At 39.9% G+C, this 24,080-nt stretch overlaps 1 protein-coding gene across 2 annotated transcripts in view; it reads left to right on the plus strand.

Annotated features, from left to right (window-relative positions):
* The first annotated feature begins 5,069 nt into the window (after window positions 1-5,069).
* The window catches only part of IGSF11 (immunoglobulin superfamily member 11), a 127,178-nt gene continuing 108,167 nt past the window's right edge, over window positions 5,070-24,080 (plus strand). Inside the window, exon 1 of one of the 2 annotated variants that reach the window (XM_059687779.1) lies at window positions 5,070-5,465. In XM_059687779.1, the coding sequence (XP_059543762.1) occupies window positions 5,414-5,465 (52 nt within the window). In that variant the 5' untranslated portion in view covers window positions 5,070-5,413. The remainder of the gene's footprint in view (window positions 5,466-24,080) is intronic. The other variant, XM_059687778.1, reaches the window with a different exon arrangement.

Consider the following 24,080-nt stretch of genomic DNA (forward strand, 5'->3'; position numbering starts at 1 on the left):
CACCAGGGGACAAACACTCAATGCAGGAGCTGCCCCTGTTGGTCAATGCACTTCCAGGGGGAGCACCACTCAGCCAGAAGCTGGGCTCACGGCTAGTGAGTGCAGCAGTGGTGGCGGGAGCCTCTCCTTCCTCCACGACAGTACTAAGGACACCCTCCAGGGATCCTGGACTGTGAGAGGGCGAAGGCTGGGCTGAGGGACAACCCCAACCCCGAGTGCACAAATTTTGTGCACTGGGCCTCTAGTAAGATAATAAATTGTGTTGTTTTATGCTACTAAGTTTGTAGTACTTTGTTACTGCAGCAATAGAAATTGACACAAGCCCAGTAGTTTATAGTAAGGACTTTTACTGAGTGAGCCAGGAAGCCACTGGGAAGATTTGGTTAGAGGAGTGATCTGATCATCTTGACTTAATAGGATCACTCTGGATGCTGAAGGATTCCTTTCTTCATCTAGATTTTGGCTTGATTTTTCCATATTTGTTGAGAGGTCATCAATTTAAGATTTCTAAGAATATGATTTTACATTTTTTGTAAGTCAAGTTCTCTAATCTGTTTTGTTGCCAAAAAAAAAAAAAAATGAAAGTCTGTCCTGCACTTCAAATTAAACTTCTATGAAAAACTCATCAGAATTTGAAAATACTGAGTGCTCCAATATATAAAACAAAATGAGAGTTTCAAACAGATTAGCTTAGGTTAGAGAATACTGGTAAAGAGACCGAAGATTTTTAGAAATTTATCATCCTTACAAGAAAGAATACAAAACATTTTCAGTGTTCATAAAATGTTTCCTATGTTATTGCATTCATAAAATGTTTCCTATGTTATTGTGTTTTCAAGTCTTAGAAAACACAGTGGGGCCCTGGCCAGATAGCCCAGTTGGTTAGAGCATCATTTCTATACACCAAGATTGTGGGTTCGATCCCCCATCAGGGCATATACAAGAATCAACCAAAGAATGCATAGACAGTGGATCAACAAATCAATGTTCCTTCGCTTTCTCTCTCTCTCTCCCCTTTTCTCTCTGAGTATCAACAAACGAAAAATTAAGAAAAAGAAACCCCACAGTGGTGACATTTAAAATTTGCCATTTGAATGATTTTAATAGCACTTTGTTACAATGAACTCTGCTCAGAGAGGAACTTTGCCTGGAAAGAAATGTGTTCATAATGAAAAGATTTAAAGGAAAAACATAAACTTACCCCAAAATGAATGTAGATTTTGTGGAACTTTGCTTCAGTAATATTCACAATGGTGATAGGGACCCAGCTTGGAGATGTTGTTTACCTTTGTGTAAATCCTATCCAGCAAGAGTTACCAGAGCAGTGAGCAGAAACAGATATGAGACTAAGTGGTCAATATGTCTAAGTTGTAAATTGATTCCACAATGTGAGAAGTATGTTTTAAAATATTAAATGGTTTATTTGACTTAATACACAATAAACACTTATTGGCTTGTTAATTACTCTAGCAATTCCACTATTATCTTCTCCACAAATTATTACTTCAGAGCCTTTACTGGCTCTTCACAAAGTGCAGCGGAGAAAAACTCTTCTCATATTGTACTTCTTACAGGAGCAAGCTCTGCTCTAGACTGTACATGGTTCTAAGCAACCGGATTAAAATCGTTATAGAATGAGTTACTGGTTCAAACAAGGATCAGAAGGGTATTTTCTAACTTTAAGAAAGAGGTTCTTATAAAATATTCCATAGACAAACGTCTTCAAAAACCTAAATGCAATACACCTTTAATGATATACATTATGGAGATGGGTAGATGGCATTCATCATTTAAGATAGCTAATTAACAATATCATAAAAGAAATATATTTAACTTTAGAAAGTCTAATAATTTCCTCCATCATTTTTCTTAATTATTTTTCTCTTAACTGAATAATGAAATTAATTTTTCATTTTTGAATGCAGAGTAACTGGTTGTGGAAAGAGATGATCTGGCATTTTGATGAGTGGAGGAGGGAAGCTGGTCTAGGATTACAACTTGAATTTGGATAATTCACATTTAGATATCTAGAAGTTGACTGCATTCTCATGGCATCAATGTTTTTGAGCCAAGATTATTATACTACAGCAGAGTCTTTTGCTCCAGGGTCCCCTGTCCTAGTCATTCCCATCTCCATTCCTTCCATAGTTAAGTAGACCAAACTATAGCTCTCCTAGAGGGGTATGTGTGTGTGCGCGCAATGTTAGGGTGTGTTGTGGGCAATGTTATCCAAATTTTACAGTTACTCATGTGGGCATAGGAGTGGGGTGGGGGTGGGGAGGCATCAGCAGTGTTCCCCACAGATGGCTTTAAGACACTATGATTTATATAAATTTCTTTAGATGTTGGTCTGTAAAAAGATAATAGAGGTGATGTGGTAGAAACAAACTAGGGCAAATGTGAGAAGACCTTGGTTCCAGTTCTGCCCATTGGCATTTGCAATCCTGGCGGTATCCCTTGACCTTTTTGAGACTCAATATCTTACTATGTGAAGGAGGTGGGAGCGACAATACCTGTTTTACCTACCCTCTGGGGTTGCTATGAAGATCAAATCAGATAATATAAGTGAAAGTACTCTGACATTTATAAAGTATTAAACAAACATAAGATGTTGTCTGTTGCTTTAGCACTTAGAATAATTCAGAGATTAAACGAAATCCTATTGTGGTCATAAGGCAGATTAGGATAAAGTAATTTATAAAAGTCATCATTACTAATAAAATATTTATCAGACTGAACCTGGCTGGAGAACCTGGCTAGAGAACCTGGCTAGGCTGCTGATCAACTGAACGCAGTCTCCATGTCATTCCTTCTCCGCCAACTCCATCCACAACTTTGGGAATCCCAGACCTGCTGGGGTTGGACCCCAACAATATCCTTGGGTGAGGATTAAAACATTTTTAAAAATGAAGTTAAAACTCATGTAGATTCGCTTTTATTGCTTGCATTAAAGTCAATTTAAATACCAAAAAAATTAAAATATTTAATCAAAATATATGCCAGTGGTACTATCTCTGTGAATTAAAAAGCACATTTTTTTTTGGCTTTGCTTCCTGTGAGGGTGCCTTTGGAAGCCTCTTTGTACAGCACTTGGAGTTTCCAGTCCCCCAATCTGCTTCTTTCAAGTCCACCATGGACCATCTGCCTCCTGCTCTGGGCAGCCAGATTGCCTCCTGAAATCTGATCGGCCCCATTCCTTCAGAAGCCACACTTCTTTTTCTATTAAAAGGGCTGTTCCAACGAACTGTGAGCACTCTGTCATTTTAATAACTCCCCAGCTCCTGTCGGGCCAGGCAGAGTACACTGTGGTGACGAAGAGGCACGCGAGCTCTCTTTCTCTGCTGATTCATGACAGTGCAGACATGGCCCATGTACAATGAAAAGTTATTTAAGGGCAAGGATTGTATATATTACATTTTGTGTCTAACCTTCCACCAGTGCCTTACGTCGTGTAGAGACTCAGTAGACATATACTTGCTGAATGGACATGCTAAGAAGTATATCAGCTATTTAGCTTTATAAGGTTTTTCAGCTTGGATTATTAGGTTATTTATTTAATTATATAAGAAATATTTAAATCTGGGATGTAGTGAAGCTAAGTCCTGCTCTAGTAGCACCTGCCAACTGACTAACTTCCTTGGTTTTCTCTTTATATCGCTTATTCTTATGCTCCCTTTGTGACTGGGTTAGAATGCAGAGATTGGCTTCGACAGAGGGAAAAAACACACACATCTAGTCCTTGCTCTGGAGTTTAAATGAATGAGAATAAGCCCAGGGATAAAATCAAAATTGAAATTTTAACCTTCTGTTATTAATATAAAAGCCTCTATACGGTTACACCATTCTCTTCTTGCCACTAGACATCTGGTAAGAGATTCTAGCAAATTGGAAGTAGAGAGCCAAGTGGAGGCACCTCTAATTCTTAATCAAACTATACCTTGTTAGGGTATTCTTATTAAAGGCGACTGGCATTTCTGAATGTGTCCCCTTTAAAAAAAACAACGTGAAATTATAACAGCACTGTTATTTTCCTTTCTACACATATCTTCTAATCTTTATCCAAATGTATAGACGTTTTACATATTTGCCTTTCTCCTGTGGGTGCTATATTCCGTTCTGAGTTGCCCTGGGAGGACTGTATCTGTTAGATGAGGGCTCAGAATTTCTGAATGGCTCCCGGAACCCTAATTTATGTCACTGCAGAAATTGACCAGAATGGTCTGATCTTTCCTGGGCAGGTATGCCCTCAAATTTAGAAGGTTAGGGGTAGGGGCTGAAGCAGAAAGTGAGGGGGGGGGGTATAAGATACTGACCAGTGACCTCAACGGAAATGGAATGAAGATTAGGTTTTATAAAGGAAGATGTAGGTAGGTATTCAAGTAACATTATTTCAGATGCTAGTAAGGTTTCTATTCCCACCCAACAAAAGTAAATGAGAAACAAAAGTGAAAACCTAACCAAAGTAACAATCGCCCTAGTAAAATCACCTCCTCACTCGTTAACAAACACTTGAAGTTAGTTTGAGAGAACCACAACACAAATGAAAATTGTATATATTAGAAGTCGACATACATTTCACTAAAGGGTCAAGAGAAGATGGTAATCTCTTTGATAGAATGAGGAGTGCGGATCATGGTATGGCCCCTAAACTCTTTTCAAAAAAGAAAGGGTGCCAGGAAACTAACAACAAAAAGCTGTAAAATAGAACCCACCTCATCGATACTTAATTTTGCCTATCAGGTGCTTTCAGATTCTTTAGGTTACAGAAGCGAGGGCTGGGAGAAAGTGAACTTGCCAAATAGAAATCTTAGACCGGCAACAGGAAGAATCCCTCCTAGACCGCTCTGGAGAGGAGGGCTGACACCACCTGTCTGGCTAGCCTAGCGGTTCAGAGTCCCCGGCGCTCGCGGAGGGTGCGGGGGCGTGGGCCGCACCGCGCACAGGTGGCGGCCGCACCAGCTGCGCCGCGCTCGCTCCGCGGGTGGGCCGCCAGGCGTCGCGCTGGAGCCGCGGTTGCCCGGGAGACCGACAGGGGCCAGTGGGCGGCGCGGAGCCTAGCGGAGCCCGGCTGCTGCGGGAGTAGCTGGGCGAGAGTTGGGGGGAGTGGCTCCCCGGGCGGCGCGGGGGGCCGGCGGGTCCTGGGGCAGCGCGAGGTGGCCGTGGCGCTGCGGGGCGAGGCCGGCGAGCGCGGGACGCCCCTGGTTGCCGCTCAGCCTCCGCGGAGCGGGGCGGCGCGGGAGCCGCACTTGCCTCGTCTGCGCGCCCGACGGTGTCCGCCCCGCGGGGCGGTCTGCGACCCGGCGGCGAGTCGGGGCGGACCCGGCTTCCCGGGAGCGCCGAGAGCCCGGCACGCGCCTCCGCGGCCGCGAAGAAGAGCCGAGCGGGCGGCGGGCGCGCTCCCGGCGGCCCCGGCATGACTTCTCGGGGCTCCCCGCTGGCGCCGTTGCTGCTCCTCTCTCTGCAAGGTGAGTAGCAGAGCCCTCCCGGCCAGCGGGGCCAGGCCGGGCCGGCGGTCCCTGCAGAAGCCGCGTGGGGACCGCCTGTGCCAGGTCGTGGGAGGCAACTTTCTCGGCCCTCCACGGCCGTTCTGTTGGCCGAGGCTCACGCGCCCACCCGCCGCTGCCTTCCCGCCGCCCGCGCCCCGTCCCCGCCGCCCGCACAGCCCGGTTCTCTGATCAGTGGTGGCTACACCTGCTACTGGGTTACCGCGATCCCGGACCGGACTCTGGCCCCGCGTGTTTAGATAATGAACTCCCACACTTACTGGTTCCAGTGGCAAAAACGGCAGTATTTTAGAATCAGTTCCGGTTACCAGGCTGCTCCAGGAAAACGGGAGATGCCTTTGAAATAATTTAGAAAACTTTAAATCGTGCCTTTACCATAATCTTTAATGAGCATACATAGGTTTCACTGAAATTGTGATCCTTATTTTTAAAAATGACTATACAGTGTGCTGCACTAGAAAACAAGAATTTATTTTTTATATTCTAGCATCTTCCCCAAAGGATTTAAATTGACTTGCAAAAATACCTAGAATATAACAATAATAGCACAAAGGGAATAAACGTGTCTTCAGTTTTCTTGTAAGTGGTTTCTAAAAACCTAAATTGAATTTTACACTCTCCATTTACTCTTTCTTAGTTTTATTTTTATGCATAGCCCATATTTAAACAATGATTCTCATCTTATATGGTGCCTTTCTTTTGTGAGTGCACTGTCCTGTGGAATCACATTTTATGTTCCATTTAATTAATTGTTGAGATTTACTGAGATTTATCTGAAGGGTTTTATTTTAAAAGCAGGTTCAATGATTGATGGAAGATTGTGGTTAACCCTGGTCCCTCCCACTCCCTCGAGATTTCAGTATGTTTTCCGTAGTTTTATGGTCTTATTTGAACTGATAATGTACCCATAGATCTTGAAGTAACATCATATTTACTAGCTGACCTAAGTTGTACATACTCATTTGGAAGGGGAGAGATGAATACAAAACTTTGTATACCTTTCCCATAGAAGCCAGTGAAGGAAATAGTTACAGATAACTTTCATGGAGTTCGATAGGTATATTTTTAGTGATGATGTGTAGATTAATAATTAAATGATATCAGTATGTGCTTACAAATAAATTTTGTCTGAGAGCCAACATTTTTCTCTGTCTTCAAGTGTGAAATAAGATTAAGTAAATAGTCTTAAATATTACTATAAGAACAGCTGAAATTTTTGGTAAAAAAATCTGTTAACCTTTGTATATTACAGTAAATGCCACTCTTTTTTGTAAATAGCACTTGTGTTGAGTTTGTTTTTGAATTCTTAGGCAGTACTTTTAAAGAATTGATATAATTCTCAGAATCAGGCTTACAAGGTCATCTGTGTTGTTTCTTTTCCTTCAGCAGAACTATTCCTAAGCCACCCTAGAATGTTTTTAACGGCTTGCAAGGACATTTTAGCCTTCATGATAATCTATTCTGTAAAGGCACTTTCCCCCTCAAAAATGAAAACGTGTGTTCATGTGTTCAACGAATTGTTACTGAGCTACTCTGGTGGGGAGGGACGGTGGTGGAAGACAAAGATGCACAAGAGTTTGTCCTTAAGGAGCTTACAGTTTTACAACAGGCTGTAAGCACGCACCGTTCATTTATGATACAAGGGATACTAGTGTATGATGAGTGCCATTTATTAATGGTGATATCAGGGAAGACTTCATGGAAAAGTTGACTTTTGATCTGGACTTGGATCCAATGAATAGGATTTGAACTGACTGACTTGGCAGTGGTTGGGCTTTCCTAGCCAAGGGAACAACCCGGATGAAGGATATGAAATGGAAAATGCAGGGGCGTATTCTGGAAGGGACAAGCCCTTCTAGCTGCTGGAACAGGAGGTTGTGCAAAGGAGGAAGGGCTAAAGAGGTAGGAAAAGGAGAGTAGAGAGCCTTGAATGCTGACTTGGGGATTTAGTCAGCAGGCGGCTCAAAGGCCACTGATACTCAGTTTCCTTAAGATGGGGGAGGGGAAGAGGGTGAACAGCTTTTGAGTGCCAGCATAACGGTCTCCAGGAGAATACCATGTCCTGACTGCATTAAATTATTGAACCAGCCAACGGCAAAGTTGGCTTCAATGAAATAGGGTCCATCCCTAAGACTTCCAGTGTGGAATGAGGGGGCGGAGTGTATATCTGAACAAAGTTGCTTCCATTATGAAGAAGGAAAAGGGAAATAGATGCTAGACAGATATCCATTGTAGCAGTGACCACTACAATGGCATAATGCACCAAAGGTAGAAATAGTGTCTTAAATTTATGAAAGAAAATGGATGTCAAGATATTTCTGTTTAAATATCTGTGGAGTAACTTCCAAGTGAATTTGAATTGAAAAGTTGACTACTGTTATATAGTTTTTCCAGTGGGTTAGATATATCTAAAATGTTTCTTGTACTACTGGTGATTCCTTGAAATAGTGGATAACGTTTCAGAGTATGAGAAAAGCATAAAATAAAGACCATATAAAATGAAATAAAATGAATTATGAGCCTAATTATTAGCATTATGCAAAATTTATTGTAAGCTTCAGTTTCTTAGCTCTAATTTTAGTTATGTAACTTTTGGAACCATTCACTTTTTAGTAAAAAAAAATCTGTAGTCTGACCTACATGAAAGGCGACAGCCACTGGATGGAAATTTTCGATAAATTAAACTGAATACACTATATATTCAACATGAACTATTTAGGAAACAATTTAAATATTAAATCACCAAGTGCTTCAAAATGTTATGCTTAGTACTGTTGTCAGACCCAAGGCAATGATGCCATGGGTAAGACCCCTTCCCCCCGCCAAGTAACAAACAGTATGTGGCACATTTTCAAATGTGTTTTCACACTTCGGTAGTGAACAGTCTCATTTGACTCTTCATATGTAAGCCATGTGATTTAGTGCCAAACAAGGTGACTTGCTGGTACATAAGATCCTTGAGTCACACTGAGTTATACAGAACAAGGGGCTGGAAGTCCTAGCTGAGTTGGGAGAAGTGGTGTTCCCACTTAAATTCTGATCTATGACTAGTTTATTCAGAATAGGGATTGTGTACCTATTTGTATCTACACAAATGATACCAATTAATTTCTATATGTCAGGCCAATTGAGGTAAGATTGCCAGATTTCTGGTAGTCCGGTCCCCTCCTTGGTTTGATGAGGACTGCTTGGCACTCACACAGCTCACACTCATTTTGAGGGCAGCTCCCAGACCATCTGGAGGCTCTGAAATCCTCCCTGGATCATACTCCGAGAGTAACTGGTTTCAGAGAGGTTGTCAGTTCTTGGGTGGCGTTCAATAGGGCATCTGATTTGAGCTGAATTTGGTCTTAAAAGTGGAAAGTTAATTAGTTTACTTGTGCGTTAATCAGATCTTACTAAACAGTGGAAGGATTTTTTCCTTTCTACTCAAGTTTGAGCAATTGATTCCCTCTGTACCTGGTTTTCTACCACCTAAGAAAGAGACTATATAGAAGTAGTTTGCATTTTGTGATGGTTTTAAAATTGTAGAAATGCAAACTCAGTCAAAGAGAGAAAATCTATTTCCTAATTTCACGAATGATAGACTCAGCCGTTGATCTTATAGCTGTTCATCTTTCCCATTATCAGACACTGCACAATACATGCTATATGGTGTGGCTCTGCCTCACTCATGTATAGTTGGAAGATCACATTTTAATAAATATCACTAAAATTTTTGTTTATAGGATAGGATTAACAATACAGATTCATCAATGTGAACAAAACGTCTATTCAATAGAAAATCCTTGGAGGAAATCTACTTCTTTGTTACTCTTCATTTAGCAGTTCGATCTTTTTTTTTTTTTTTTTTTTTTTTCTGTTCATCAGATTATTTATTCACTTGATTCTTAGATTCACTTGTTGATAGATGCATATTTGTTGTTCATAATTTGTATCTTTACCTTTTTCTTCCTCTTCCTCTTCTTAAAGGATACCTTTCAGCATTTCATATAATCCTGGTTTGGTGGTGATGAACTCCTTTAGCTTTTCCTTATCTGTGAAGCTCTTTATCTGACCTTCAATTCTGAATGATAGCTTTGCTGGATAAAGTAATCTTGGTTGTAATTTCTTGGTATTCATCACTTTGAATATTTCTTGCCACTCCCTTCTGGCCTGCAAAGTTTCTGTTGAGAAATCAGCTGACAGTCGTATGGGTATTCCCTTGTAGGTAACTGAGTTACTTTCTCTTGCTGTTTTTAAGATTCTCTCTTTATCTTTTGCTCTTGGCATTTTAATTATGATGTGTCTTGGTGTGGTCTTCTTTGGATTCCTTTTGTTTGGGGTTCTCTGCGCTTCTTGGACCTGTAAGTCCATTTCTTTCACCAGGTGGGGGAAGTTTTCTGTCATTATTTCTTCAAATAGGTTTTCAATATCTTGCTCTCTCTCATCTTCCGGCACCGCTATAATTCTGATGTTGGTACGCTTGAAGCTGTCCCAGAGGCTCCTTACACTATCCTTGCATTTTTGGATTCTTTTTTCATTTTGCTTTTCCCGTTGGATGTTTTTTGCTTCCTCGCAATTCAAATCATTGACTTGATTCTTGCGCTCCTCTGGTCTGCTGTCGGGCGTCTGTTTAATATTCGTTATTTCAGACCGTGTGTGCTTAATTTCTAGTTGGTTCCCCAATATAAGATCGAGGGTCTTATTAGTTTTCGTGTAGATCTCATTAAGTCTATCGGCAGCTTCTAAACAGTTCTTGAGAGACCTTAAAAGTGAGGTTCTGAACTCTATTTCTTCCATTGACAATTTTGTCCTGTTTCTTTGTCTCCGCATTTTGTTATGCTTCTTTGGTGCACCCCCTAGTGGTCTTTGTTCGCAGTCTTATAGATAAATCTTGATTGTTGTAGCTAATTCCAGGGAGGGTTTGACCTCCAGGCCAAGTGGCTATGAGAATCAGCTGTGTCTGCAGTGAGAGAACTTCTGTCCTCTAGGGAGGTGCTAATCTAGCCTTTGCCTGAGGCTATCCGGCAAATGCCTCTGTGCAGGGCTTGGGCGGGGCGGGTCGAACAGGATCAACAGGGTGGGCCGGAGAGAGCAGTTATGGCGGCTCTCAGTCCTGTCCCCAGGGGCTCTGCCTCTCTGAGTCCCAGCACCCGCTGCAAGGCTCGGAGAGAAAGCTGCACTCGCTCTGACCGAAGCCAGACAGTCCACTTCTCCCGTTTGAGCCTGGGTCCCTAAAGACTCGCCTGTATCTGGAGCTCAGAGTCTGCGACTCCCTCCCGATTGAAAACAACAACCGCGCCCTCCACCGCCAGCCTGCTCCGCGCACTCCGCACCTCAGAATTTGACTTAAGCACTGCGCCTCCTCTGAGTGTCCGTGTGCGTTTCTCTTTCCTCCTAGTTGTAGGACTTCCACTCAGCCAGCGTTCCTGTGGTTCTGGGTGATGTCCGTTCCGTGTTTTAGTTTCACTTTTGAAGTAGTTGTTCAAAGCAGCAAACTCCGGCGTTAACCTATGCCGCCATCTTGGTTCTCTCTAGCAGTTCGATCTTGAGAGAAGTAACAAAGTGACTGGGTTAGACGCACACTTTTATTTAGAAAAGCATGTGGGTAAAGAATGTGAGATGCCAGAGCACTGAGTTCAGGAAATCCTTGTACCCATAGAGTTCTTTGGAAGAATCTTCAGAAAATTTGGTGAATGTCAGCGGCTATGAGTGGAAGCGGGTGGGATTTAGGGTTGGGATATCAGTGGTCGGCAAACTGTGGCTCACGAGCCACATGCGGCTCTTTGGCCCCTTGAGTGTGGCTCTTCCACAAAATACCGACTTCTGCGCATGGGCCACGAAGTTTCAATAGCACTGTACTTGCGCGCCCGCACGTGGTATTTTGTGGAAGAGCGACACTCAAGGGGCCAAAGAGCCGCATGTGGCTCGCAAGCCGCAGTTTGCCGACCACTGGGATAGATGGTTAAAGTATAATAGCTTTGGATATTCAATGATATTTTTCGACCAAGGGTCACAACTATGTAATAGAACAACGTGGCGTTGTGAATGTAACTCTAATATCATGAGGCCACTTCTAGTTCAGTCTTAAAAGACTCCTTGATTCTACATTTTTAAAAATTGAAAAGAAATTTAAATTTTTATTGAAGCCCGTTGAAGATCACACCAGTGGAAATGTTAATAATGCCCTAATTTATCCACCTTTGCCCAGAGTCTCCCTGTTCACAGCAGTTGCTTATGTAAAATCACTTTTCTCTCACTCCTGTATTCTCAGTAACGATGATTCTTTTCTGTCCTCGTTCCTTCTTATCCTCTCCATTTTGGAGGATGTTATCTCCTTCTGCTAATAGCATCAGGTTCTTTTAAGGTAAATAAGTCTAGCCATCCCTGTTCCCCCCCCCCCCCCCCCCGCAATGATTTAACTCTTTCTGTTTGGAGGACTGATATATAAAAAACACACAAAACAACCCAGAGCCAGGCAGGCAGACCCAGAAATCACCTTAGAAGGTGGGCATTGGTGGAGCTATGTGAGGATGTAGACATAGTTCTGTGTTAATATTTTATTCTTGTTCAATGAAGTTAACTTTATGATAGACACAATTCTCTGTGTGTGTGTGTTTTCCCTAAAGGACACTACTATGTTTGGCACATAGTATGTGCTTAGTAGATATTGTGGATAAGTAAGTGTGTTTACTGATATAAGGGGTAATCCAGTGTGCTTGGAGTACCTAAAAAGAATTTTTTTCTCTTTTAAGGAAAATGAGACTTGTGTTAAAATTTTCTTTAGGGATTTGGTGTTACTGTGTCAGCTTCAATTCCTTTTAACTTTAGTATATAGTTAATAGAACAGATAATAGAGATATATTTTAAAATTCTATAACTTTGGAAGTTTATTTAAAAATACAATACAGATCTTTCAAAATCGAGTCTTAGCTTATATTTAATTATAAATTTTGAAGTTGTCCATTTTAGAAATATTTTTTCCTAAGGAATTCCCAAAGGTTTTGCTCCATTTATTAGTTTTTTTTAAGTCAAATATATTGGGGTGATATTGGTTAATAAGATTATATAGGCTTCAAATGTACAATTCTGTAATATAGTATCTGCATATTATATTGGTGGTGTTCACCACCCAAAGTCAAGTCTCCTTCCATCACCATTTACCCCCTTAAAACGTTTTGCCTCATTTAATAAAGAACAATCTTGGACTTTGGGGAATTCACTTAGAACCTTCAAGTTTCCCATTTCCATGTATTCTTAGTTCTGAGGGCCTGTATGTTAGAACTAATAGCCCAAGCACAGATATAAATAAATTAACACCTCGTATAGTCTAAGCTCAGCTTCCCCCACCCCACACCATGTGTATAAAGTACTGGAGATCCTTTTTAGAAATAAGAGCATTAACTAAATCAACTCCATGTAGGGGCATTATAACCTAGTCCCAGTAGAGATTTCCCTCCCCTCCTATTCCCTTCCCTTTTCCTGAAGTCTGCATCTTTCTAACCATAGTTTCTTCCAGCTATGATTCATTTCCTTATTGACCATTGTCTCATTCTGCAGTGATGTTTATCTCTCTCAAAATGTCAGAGGTTTTCAGCTAATCAGAGCCAAGTTGTCTACCATGTCCTCAAGAAGCCTTAAGTAACATCAAACATCGATCATAGTACTTACTCTTTGTTTCTTTGGACCAGATCCATCACTACCAGTTTTACAACTTCTAGCAGCCCCCATGGATCAAGATCACTTGGTAGAACACAAAATAATGGCAAAAGAGGGTTTTGAGTGTAGTAAACATCACGTGTTGCAGAATGTATTTAAATCGGGCTAACATTCTAGGCTTTTATTGGTTAAGAAAGCTTGTAGTACAGTTCACATATGCATATTGCCCATGCGTAAATACAAATTGCTATACTGGCACTTGTTGGCCAAGACTTAAAACAGTAGGCAGAGCACATGAAAATGTGTTAACAGTATACTGCAAGGCTCTTCAACTTTTGACCTCAAAGGTTAATGGGGCCTTAGAGATTATTGAGGATGATAAAAAGCTTTTGTTTGTGTGGATTAGGTCTACAATATTTATGATATTAAAAATTAAAAGTGAGAAAGATTTAAATATTAATTAAAAAACAATAACAAACCCATTATATATTGACATAAATAATGTGTTTTTTGTGTCAAAGTATGATCTTTTTTCCTAAAACCAAAAAATATTAGTGAGAAGAATGATACTGTTTTACATTTTTGGAAATCTCTTTACTGTCTGGCTCATTAGAAGAGAGCTGGATTCCCCTATCTGCTTCTACATTCAGTTTACTATGATGTGTTGTCTTGGTTTGGTTGAAATATATAAAGACTACATGGCTTCACACAAATATGTAGTTTGAAAAATAAGGAGTATTTTGATAGCATTAACAAGTAATTTTCAATATTCTTTGATATTCCACCCAAACTCAGTAAGTAGTACTTTACTAAAGACTAGTGGCCTCGTGCATGAATTCGTGCACATTGAAAGGAAATTAATTAGAAAATATTTTAATATCACTATTCGCCTTTTCTCTATAATAGAAGCGTCAACCAAATTCACGATTCTCAATGACAGATGGGAACACATGCAAGCGATTGGCACCAGTGAGAGCTTTATATGTATTGCACATGCGTGAGTCAACTTAGCCTTTTATAGATATAGATAAACTTGCTTAATTAGACCTGCTTTCTGATTTAGCTAAACTTTCTCCAGCCCAGTGAAGCACCCCAACTTCTCTTTCAGGTAATTGTCAATAACACAGCAGTAAATATCAACATGAAGCAGATTATTATTGTAGATCATGCAGGAAGAACAAAGGGTAAAATATTCAACTGCAACAGCGTTTGATTGTATTCTGTGCAGTGAGAAAACCTGAAGTCATTTTCAAGGTCCACTATTTCTTACTTTTTTTCAGTTGGGTCAAGTTTCTAAGCTTTCTAAATCTCCATTTTCTGGCTAATGAAAAGAAAATAGGATTCTACCAAGTCTTCTACCTACCTACTCCAGGACTTCTGTGAGGATCAAATGAGATGAGGCACCGGAAAACGCTTCACAGACATTTGGTTACAGTGTAAAATGTTTCCACCTGACTGTAAAGCAAGTTGGGTTCTTGGCCTAAAGAAACTGCAAGGAGGCTAGTCGCTAGGGAGAGGAAGCTAGGTGTTGCTATTTGACATCCATTACTTAGATGGTCGGACACTTAGCATATGAGCCTTTTATATATATAGATTGGTTGCAGTGTGGAATCAGAAACCATATCAATAAACATTTCTTACTTTGTTATATTAAAACCCATTGGTTCACCTTGTACTTTGAATGGATATTTTATTCATGCATGATTTTTTTGGTAACATTATGCATTGATAATTTGGAAAATATTGGTTCTTTGATATAGATGTTAAATTAAATAATAAAAATACCACATTTGTTAATATCACCATTGGTCTTTTCAGGACAGTCTTTAAGTTTTGGGAAACTTTTTAACTCACAGTGGCAGATACAGGTTTTCCAAAATTTTAATATTTCCTTCAGTTGGCACCAAACACATATCAGTTATTTCCCTTGAAGTAATACTCCTATTTTCGATTTTGAGAAAATGTCTGCCAAATACCTAAGTCTGTTATAACCATAGTCTGAGTTGTTCTTCAAGTAAAAATGCTGATACATGAAAAAAAGCAAGTAATTCACTCAACTTTGAGCTCCTGCAGTTGCAGCAGGGTTTGCCTTGGGACAAGCACTGCCTTGGTATGCAGCACAAGTGATTCATGTTTCATATTCCCCATTGTGCCACACAGAATATCATAAAAGGTCAAGATTTAATAAAGTCACTGTTATTGCTTCATCAAAGACCCTCTTTAGTGAGACTGGAATTTCTTTTTAGTTGTGAGTGCATGACAGGGAGGACTACAGTGACTTGGAGTGCAGTTGTGCCAGGGCCTTGACTTGTGTGAAGGTGCCAGCAGTTGCTCTCACCACTGCTTCTGCACCATCAGGGCAGATGTCAGCACCGGCAAAAAGGCAAATAGCACTTTACCATTATTTAAAAAAATAGCTTTTTCTTCATGGAATTTTTGACAGGGTCTTGGAGACTGCCCATGGACTATAGTACTTGAACTCTTCGTGTGCTGTTACGGAATGTTAGATTTTTTAAAAAATTGCACCAAAGATAAATAGCCACAGAATCATTTCATGCTATGTGGGATGGCATTAATTGGAGTATGCATATTTTATTTTAAAATACTTAATATGCTCATTTAAAATTTTTTAATTTTGTATTATAATTTTTTAAATTATAAAAGTAACATATCCTAGGCATAAAAATTGAAACAATGCAGCTCTGGCTGGGTGGCTCAGTTGATTGGAGCATTGTCCCGTACACAGAAAGGTTGGGGGTTCCATCCCTGGTTGGGGTGCGTACGAGAGGCAACTGATTGATATTTCTCTCTCACATTGATGTTTCTCTCTCTCTCTCTCTCTCTCTCTCTCTCTCCCCCCTCGCCCTCCCTCCCTCTTTCCCTCCCTCCCTCTCTCCCTCCCTCCTTCCCCTTCTTCTTTCTCCAAAATCAATAAACATATCCTTGGGTGAGGATTATAAAAACAAAAAATCAAAAGAAACCCAATGCAGAAATGTTTAAGAAATGACTCGTATCTCACCTGCACCTGTTGAATTCTCTGGTTTTGCTGTGCACTGTTCCAGACTTGTTTCTAATTACAAACAAAGACTGCATGTACTTTTATTTTTTAAAAAGTAATGCCCTGAATATTGTTCTACGACTTATTTTTAAAACATAATTTAATATGGACATTTTTGCCACATCTATTACATGGGTCTACCTCATTCTTTTCAATGACCTCAGTTTAGTGTTTCCTAGAAAGTCTATACCATAACTTATTTAGCTGTTTCCCCGTTGTTGAACATTTATGTTGTTTCTTATTTTTTTTTGACATAAGAGATGTTATAGTGAACATCTTTGTATGCATAACCTATAAATCTGTGTAGATATTTTTGCAGTCTGTCTTGGCCCAACTGGAGTTATTGGATGTACCTATGTAGCATTTTGCAGGGGGCAAATAGCATTGTGTGAAGGCTTTGCATAGTCAGACATACTGGGTTTGAATTCCTGGATTGTCATTTTTTTGTGCTCTGACTTTGGGAATGTTTAATGTCCTGAGCTTGAGTTTGATTATCCTGTAGAGTGGAGCTGGTCCCCTCAGTGCATTAAGTATGAAGCTAAAGGAAACGACACATCTTTATAGTATCTGGCATAATGGCATCCAGAAAAGGCTTGGTTAGTGGCAGTTATCGTTTCAGGGATTGATTAGCCCCGACCTGCATGAGGAGGTACCAGTGGAGGTGCGACCTGGGAGACAATCATACATTTCCTCCAGGTCTGCTTTCATTTGCAAAATGAGGAGGTTAGATTCGGTAATCTGTAATCTCGTGGCTCTTTGAGTTGGCGTCCAAGTATTGAGAATAATGTCAATAAAATAAGCCAGAGATAATATATGGCTGGTTTTAACATATCCATAAAACTTTTCCTAAAGTAGTTACTTGACTTTCCCTCTGCCTCTCCCTCCAACAATATGGTGATGTCATTTCTATGAATTTAAATCATCTTTATCTGTTGTAGAAATATAAAAAGTGGTTTCAAATATAAAGAATATTATTTTTCAATTTGATTTAATTTTTTTATTTAAAAATGCTTCCTGTTCATGTTAGCTCAAGCTATGTACATACCTCATTATTCTCTTACATCCTTTATATAAAAGATATATGTGTCAGTAAATGGTCAGTTGTAAGCAGGGTATAAAGATGACAAAAATATGTATTATATATACTTTTTATCATAATTACTGTATTCTGGTCTTTTAACTTGATTTCTCTACTTTTCTATCATAATGAATTTTCTTTGTATAAGTCACACTTAGGTGCCTAAATTTTATCTATACTGGGTTATATGATGAATATAGATGTTTTTAGTATTTCTGGTATGGACTAAAAGCGAAAAGACGTGAGCTTTTACAAAACAATTTTGCCAGGGAAGTGGTATACTTAAACTGAAAGCTATAGAGGGGTGTGGTTAGGGCACATCTCAAATCTGACTTTAGATTGTATGTCATAGATAGTGTTTCCCAGCTGTTCTTTTTGCATTTTCATTAAAGAATTTTTTTTTTTATAGAAAGCCAGGTGGTCTCCAAAATGGGCATTCACATTAGCAGAACTTTCAGAATAATCCCGAGATTCATAAATTCACTGCCTATTGTGTTATCATGGCAATTATAGTTTGTTTTCAGATCATTAAATTTTTCCTGAAACTACACCACACTAGTAGAAAGATTATTAAGTTTTGTACTCCAAAATAGTTACAGAAACTTAAACATGGTTTGTTTTCATGAAAATATTTTCTGAAATAGTGACTTTTAGTTCTTCCTAATTCATAATTTCATTGCCCGTAGAGCAAGACATGTTTTAGTTGACCTTTGGTCAATCTCTATTTCCAGTTTCTGTCCTAACATTTGCGCTTCTTTGGACAAATATAGTGTTCTTCCCTCCTCCCTCTCTGGTTACTTTGAATTCAGGGGGTTGGGTTGTCTTTCTAATTAATATGAAAGTGTAATGTTGTGAGCCATGGAGAGCTGGCCCAGTAAGGTCTCTTAGAGCCCTTTAATTCCATAATGTCCTTGAGCTGATGAAGCCGCTCAGTAAATCCCTTCACAATTTCCACAACCAAGCCATCTGCCTGTATTAAAATAAATCAGATCTGCTTACTCCTTCCGTGTCTAGCAAATATTCTGTAAAATAATGATGATGGAGACTGTGACACAAAAATAATTTGCAGTCTTGAGCACTTCCTCTTGAATTCTCAGCTCAGATTCTCTGGACTAGTGGAAGTTGGCATTCCAGCATTCTCTCTGACTTGACTATAAGGGTGGTGAGACCCTTTCCCTTTTTTTTTTTTTATTGTATTTATCCCATGTGTGGCGAGTGAACTAATTCAGCTTTTCCACATTTACATTTAACTTCACAAAACCTTTACTTGTCATTCTACTTAATAGATACTAGCTGATTAGGTAAGCACACACACATTTATCTAATTTTAAATATGGCAGTTTGCATATAGGATATGTATATATGCTGAATGTGTCAGACAGACTGCTTTTGCGTCTGGCACAGGCTTCTGGCACCGTCACACTTTGAGACTGTGTAGGTTGTGGCAGCATCACATGTACCGTGCATGGTCCCGTGGCCTGTTCTTAGGCAAAAATAGTTTTGTGTTCTTTTTTACATCTGATAACCATGGAATCCTTAAGGTATTTGTTCTTAGTGTTCTTAACTCCTTATTATCCTTCCTTCCAGTATCACCTTATTAATGTATATCCTTATTGTTTTAACTTTATATTATTCCAACAGTTTTCTAGCTGCTCTTTACTTCACCTTTCTTCACTTTGACCCGTCTTTTGCTCTCTGCCAGGTTCCTTTTCTGTCAAACACTGCTTTCATTACAGTATTCTCTTCCTTCAACAACAATGGCCACAGCAAACACCAAAAATCTTCAAGGATAAATTCCAGTGTCCTCCATGGCTGTCTACTCTTCCCTCTCCAACCCATCATGTTTCCACCACCCTCTGTTAACACTCTGGGGTTAGCTACCTCTTCAGCATGTTGCTCACATCCCCCATCCCTTCTGGTTGGTCTGCAATATCTCACCTCCTCCTCTTGATATCTATACTACTCACCCATCCATGCCAACTCAAGCCTGTTTCCTTTGAGACCGACTGCCTTACTTTCTAGCCTGACTTCTCGGTGAGAGGTCTTTTTTCCCCCTAGTTTCCTAAGCAGCGAGTTTGTGTGCTTCCATGATGGCATCTCCAAAAGCTGTGCCTTGTTCTCTGACACTTTTTTGGCAGGTGCTTAATTTATTGAGTGAATGGATGCATTTTAGGTCTTTACTTTTCAGCAGCCCTTTTATCTTATATTAGGTAATAGATGATCCACTTCTTTTATTTTACAGGCAAAACATTGAAATTTTATACATGCAGTTGAGATACACATGTGAAGCGGAAAGTTTTATTAAAGCACAGACATTTCTCATTCACAAAAAAGATAAGAATAGGTTCTTTTATGCTGTGGATTGAATTTACATTTTATTTGTGCTCAGGTTAATTTGAACAGGTTAATACAGTTTCTTAGCCTCTTCCTTTGTGTAAATGAAATTTACATGATCTTCCCACTATCTTCTAACCTATTCCCATTGCCTTTCTCTATACTTTGTTCATTCCACTGAAGAGCATTTTTTTAAAAAAAATATGTTTTTATTGATTTCAGACAGAGGTAGAGAGGGGGAGAAAGAGATAGAAACATCAACAATGAGAGAGAATCATCGATTGGCTGCCTCCTACACGCCCCCTACTGGGGATCGAGCCTGTAACTCAGGCATGTACCCTGACTGGGAATCAAACCATTACCTCTTGGATCATGGGTCAACACTCAACCACTGAGCCACACCAGCCAGGCGTCAATATTTCTTTAATTATGATGTATTTGAAAGCCACTGTATTTATTTGAAAAGACAGTAGTGACAGAGATTAACTGTTTAAAAGTGTGAGATATACAAACAGTATAGAAGTATTAACTACTATTTAATGAATGATCATAAGTGAATATACTTGTATACCACACTGAAGACAGAGCATTGCCAACTCCCAGGCTCCCCAGAAACCCTCTTGATCATCCTACCACCCCTTGCCCTGCAAAGTTAATCATTATTTGACTTCTAACACCTGAGGTTAGCTGGCCTATTTTGAAGTTTATACAAATAGAATCATGCTTATTCATTATGCATTCTTTTGAGTCCGGCTTTTAAAATTCAACATTGTGTATGCAGTTTATCCATGTTACCTATAGCTGTCATTTCTTCACCTTCATTACATGCTGTTACTTCATTGCGTGAATACATCGTGATAGCTATTTATCCATTCTACTACTGACAGACATTTGGGTTGTTTCCATTTTTGGCCTATAACGAGTAATACTGCTGTGCACATTCTTACACGTGTTTTCATGCATATCGAACTGCATTCTGTTAGGAATATACCTAAGAAACAAATTGCATATATTCAGCTTTAGTAGGTTCTGCCATTTTTCCAAAGTGGTGTGCTGATCTTTATGTCTGACAGCTGTGTATGAGAGTCTGTTTCCTCTACATTCTTGTGAATAGCAGGTATTGTCCATTTATTTTGCTTTAGCCATTCTGATGAGTGAATGATGGTATGTCCTTGGGTGCGCATGTTTATAGCTGTTTTGCACTTCCCTGATTAATAATGAGGTTGCGCACCTTTTCCCCTTATTACCAGCCATTTAGGTATCCTCTTTTGTAAAGTATCTGTTCAAGCCTTTTGCCAGTCTTTTTAAAAATAGCTTTATTGAGATATAATTCATATAACTTACTCATTTAAAGTGTACAATTTAATGGTTTTTGGTATATTACATTATTAGTTTTTAAGAACTGTTGTAAAATATAACAGAAAATTAGCCATTGTGACTATTTTATATTTACAGTTTAGTGACATTATCATATTCATTCACAATGTTGTGAAATCATCAGTACTGTCTATTTCCAAAACTTTTTCATCACCCCAAACAAAAACACCATGAATATTAAGCAATAACTCCCCATTTTCCTCTCCCCCAACCCCTGGTAACACCTAATTTATTTTTATCTCTATGAATTTGGTTATTCTAGGTACCTCATATAGGTGGATTATATGTCCTTTTGTGATTGGGTTATATCACTTAGTATAATGTTTTCAGGGTTCATTCATGGTATAACAGTTTCAGAACCTCATTCTTTTTGTTTGACAGAATAATTCATTGTATGCCTACACTGTTTTACTTATCCATTATCTATTGAGGAACCCTTAGGTTTTGCCAGTTTTTAAGATTGGAGAGTCTGTGTCTTTTCCCCCTCTTCTGATTTGTAAAGTTATAGAATGTTTTAAAATTATGACTGTTAAGAACACTGGCACTTTATTAGTTATGAGTGTTGCAAAATCTTCTTTTACTAGTACTCTGTGTTGTGGCTTTTCACTCGTATTTTTTGTGTTTAAAAGAACAGTTCTTAATTCAGTACTAACAATTTTTCCGTTCTGACTAGCACTGTTTGCATATTGGCTGAGAATTCTCTGCCTATCCGGAGTCATGAGATACTCCATTGTCTTCTACTCTTTACCTTTCATATTTTGAGCGATAGTCCACCTGGAACTGATTTTGTGTGTGTGTGTGTGAGTGTGTGTGTGTGTGTGTGTGTGTGTGTGTCAGTTGGGAGTCGAGGACTAAAATGTACATTTTGAGAAGGTTTACCTATTTATGTTTATGTCTAGTCTTTTTGGTTAGATAAGTCCTTTGAGGTGGTTTTACACTCCATTTTACCTCCAGGGTCTAGGACAGTGCCTTGTACATAGTAGGTGTTTAAGAAATGCATATAATCAATGGTTAGGCCATAAAGACTCATTTCCTAAACCACACATAAGGACTGAAACAGAACACTATGAATTTTGACTTTAAGTAGTTTTTATTTCCGCTTTACAGCCTTATTTTATTTTCTCCTTTTTTAAGGGGGGGGGGGTATGTTATCTCCCTCTTCTTCTCTATTGCCACTGCCATCTCTATCATCATCATCTCCTTTTCCTTCATTAACATCATCTTTATCATCTGGAACTGAGGTTAAGTTCTAAATCTTGTGATCTTAATTTTACCATTATATAATAATTTCCTTTAAAAATACTAATTTGCATTTTATATTTTTTGAGTACTGTGCATCATAATACCTCCACCTTACATTTGTTTTGTACAATGAATTTTTTTGAAGATGGCAAGTTTTTAAAATTTTATTTTATTGATTTATTTTTATCGAGTTATACTTGACAGGCAGCATTATATTAGTTTAAGGAGTACAACTCTATTTGTATATATTGAAAAATATCACAGTAAGTCTAATTAACATCCATCACCATTACATAGTTATGATTTTTTTTGACGAGAACTTTTAAGATTTATTCTCTTAGCAACTGTCAAATATGCAGTACAGTATTATTAACTATAGTAACCATGTTTTACATTATATCACCTGACTTGTTTATTTTATAACTGGAAGTTTGTACCTTTTCAAAATTCCCTTCCCCCATTTTGCCTACCTCCACCCCCTGTCTCTGGCAACCACCAATCTGTTCTCTGTATCTATGAGCCTGTTTTTTTTTGTTGTTGTTTTGTTTTTTGTGTGTGTCTGTTTGTTTTCTTGATTCTACATATAAGTGAGATCATATGGTATTTGTATTTCTCTCTGACTTATTTCATTTGGCATAATGCTCTCAAGGTCCATCCAAGTTGTCTCAGATAGCAAGATTTCATTCATTTTTATGGCTCAATAATCCTGTATAATAAAGAGGTAATATGCAAATTGACCATCACACCCTTGCACAAAGACGGCCACCCCCATGTGGTCACAAGATGGCTGCCACAAGATGGCTGGCAGGGGAGGGCAGTTAGGGGCGACCGGGCCAGCAGGGGAGGGCAGTTGGGGGGATCAGGCCTGCAGGGGAGGACAGTTGGGAGTGACCGGGCTGGCAGGGGAGCAGTTAGGCGTTGATCAGACTGGCAGGGGAGCGGTTAGGGGATAATCAGGTAGGCAGGTAGAAGCGGTTAGGGGTAATTAGGCAGGCAGGCAGTCAGGCAAGCGGTTGGGAGCCAGCAGTCCTGGATTGTGAGAGAGAGGTCCGACTGCCAGTTTAGGCCTGATCCCACAGGCAGTTGGACATCCCCCAAGGGGTCCCAGATTGGAGAGGGTGCAGACTGGGCTGAGGGAAAACCCCTTCCCCCCCAGTGCATGAATTTCATGCATTGGGCCTCTAGTATTTTATATATTACTAGAGGTCCGGTGCACGAAGTCCGTGCATGGGGGGGGGTGTCCCCTAAGCTCAGCCTGCACCCTCTCCAATCTGGGACCCCTCGGACATCCCTCTCATAATCCGGGACTGCTGGCTCCTAACTGCTTACCTGCCTGCCTGCCTGATTGCCCCTAATTGCTCCCCCCCCCCCCCCCCGCTGGCCTGGTCTCCCCTAACTGCCCCCCCATCCTGGTTGCCTCTTACTGCCCCACCTGCTGGCTTGGTTGCCCCCAACTGCCTCCCCCTGCCGGCCTGGTCACCCCTCACGGCCACCCCTCCAGCCTGGTTGCCCCACGCAGCTTGCTGTTCAGTCGTTTGGTCGTCCCTCACTAACCCCCCTGCCAGCCTGGTTGCCGCATGCAGCCTGCTGTTTGGTTGTTACTGTGACAGTGTCCTGGACAATTTGCATATTCCTCTATTATTAGTATAGATTTATATATTATGTATACATTTTCTTAATCCATTCATCCATTGATGGACATAGGTTGTTTTCATATCTTTTATTTTTTAATATATTTTATTGATTTTTTACAGAGAGAAAGGGAGAGGGGTAGAGAGTTAGAAACATTGATGAGAGAGAAACATCCATTAATCAGCTGCCTCCTGTACACCCCCTACTGAGGATG

Source organism: Myotis daubentonii, chromosome 3 (assembly GCF_963259705.1).
Source record: "Myotis daubentonii chromosome 3, mMyoDau2.1, whole genome shotgun sequence".
NCBI classification, from domain to species: Eukaryota; Metazoa; Chordata; class Mammalia; order Chiroptera; family Vespertilionidae; genus Myotis; species Myotis daubentonii.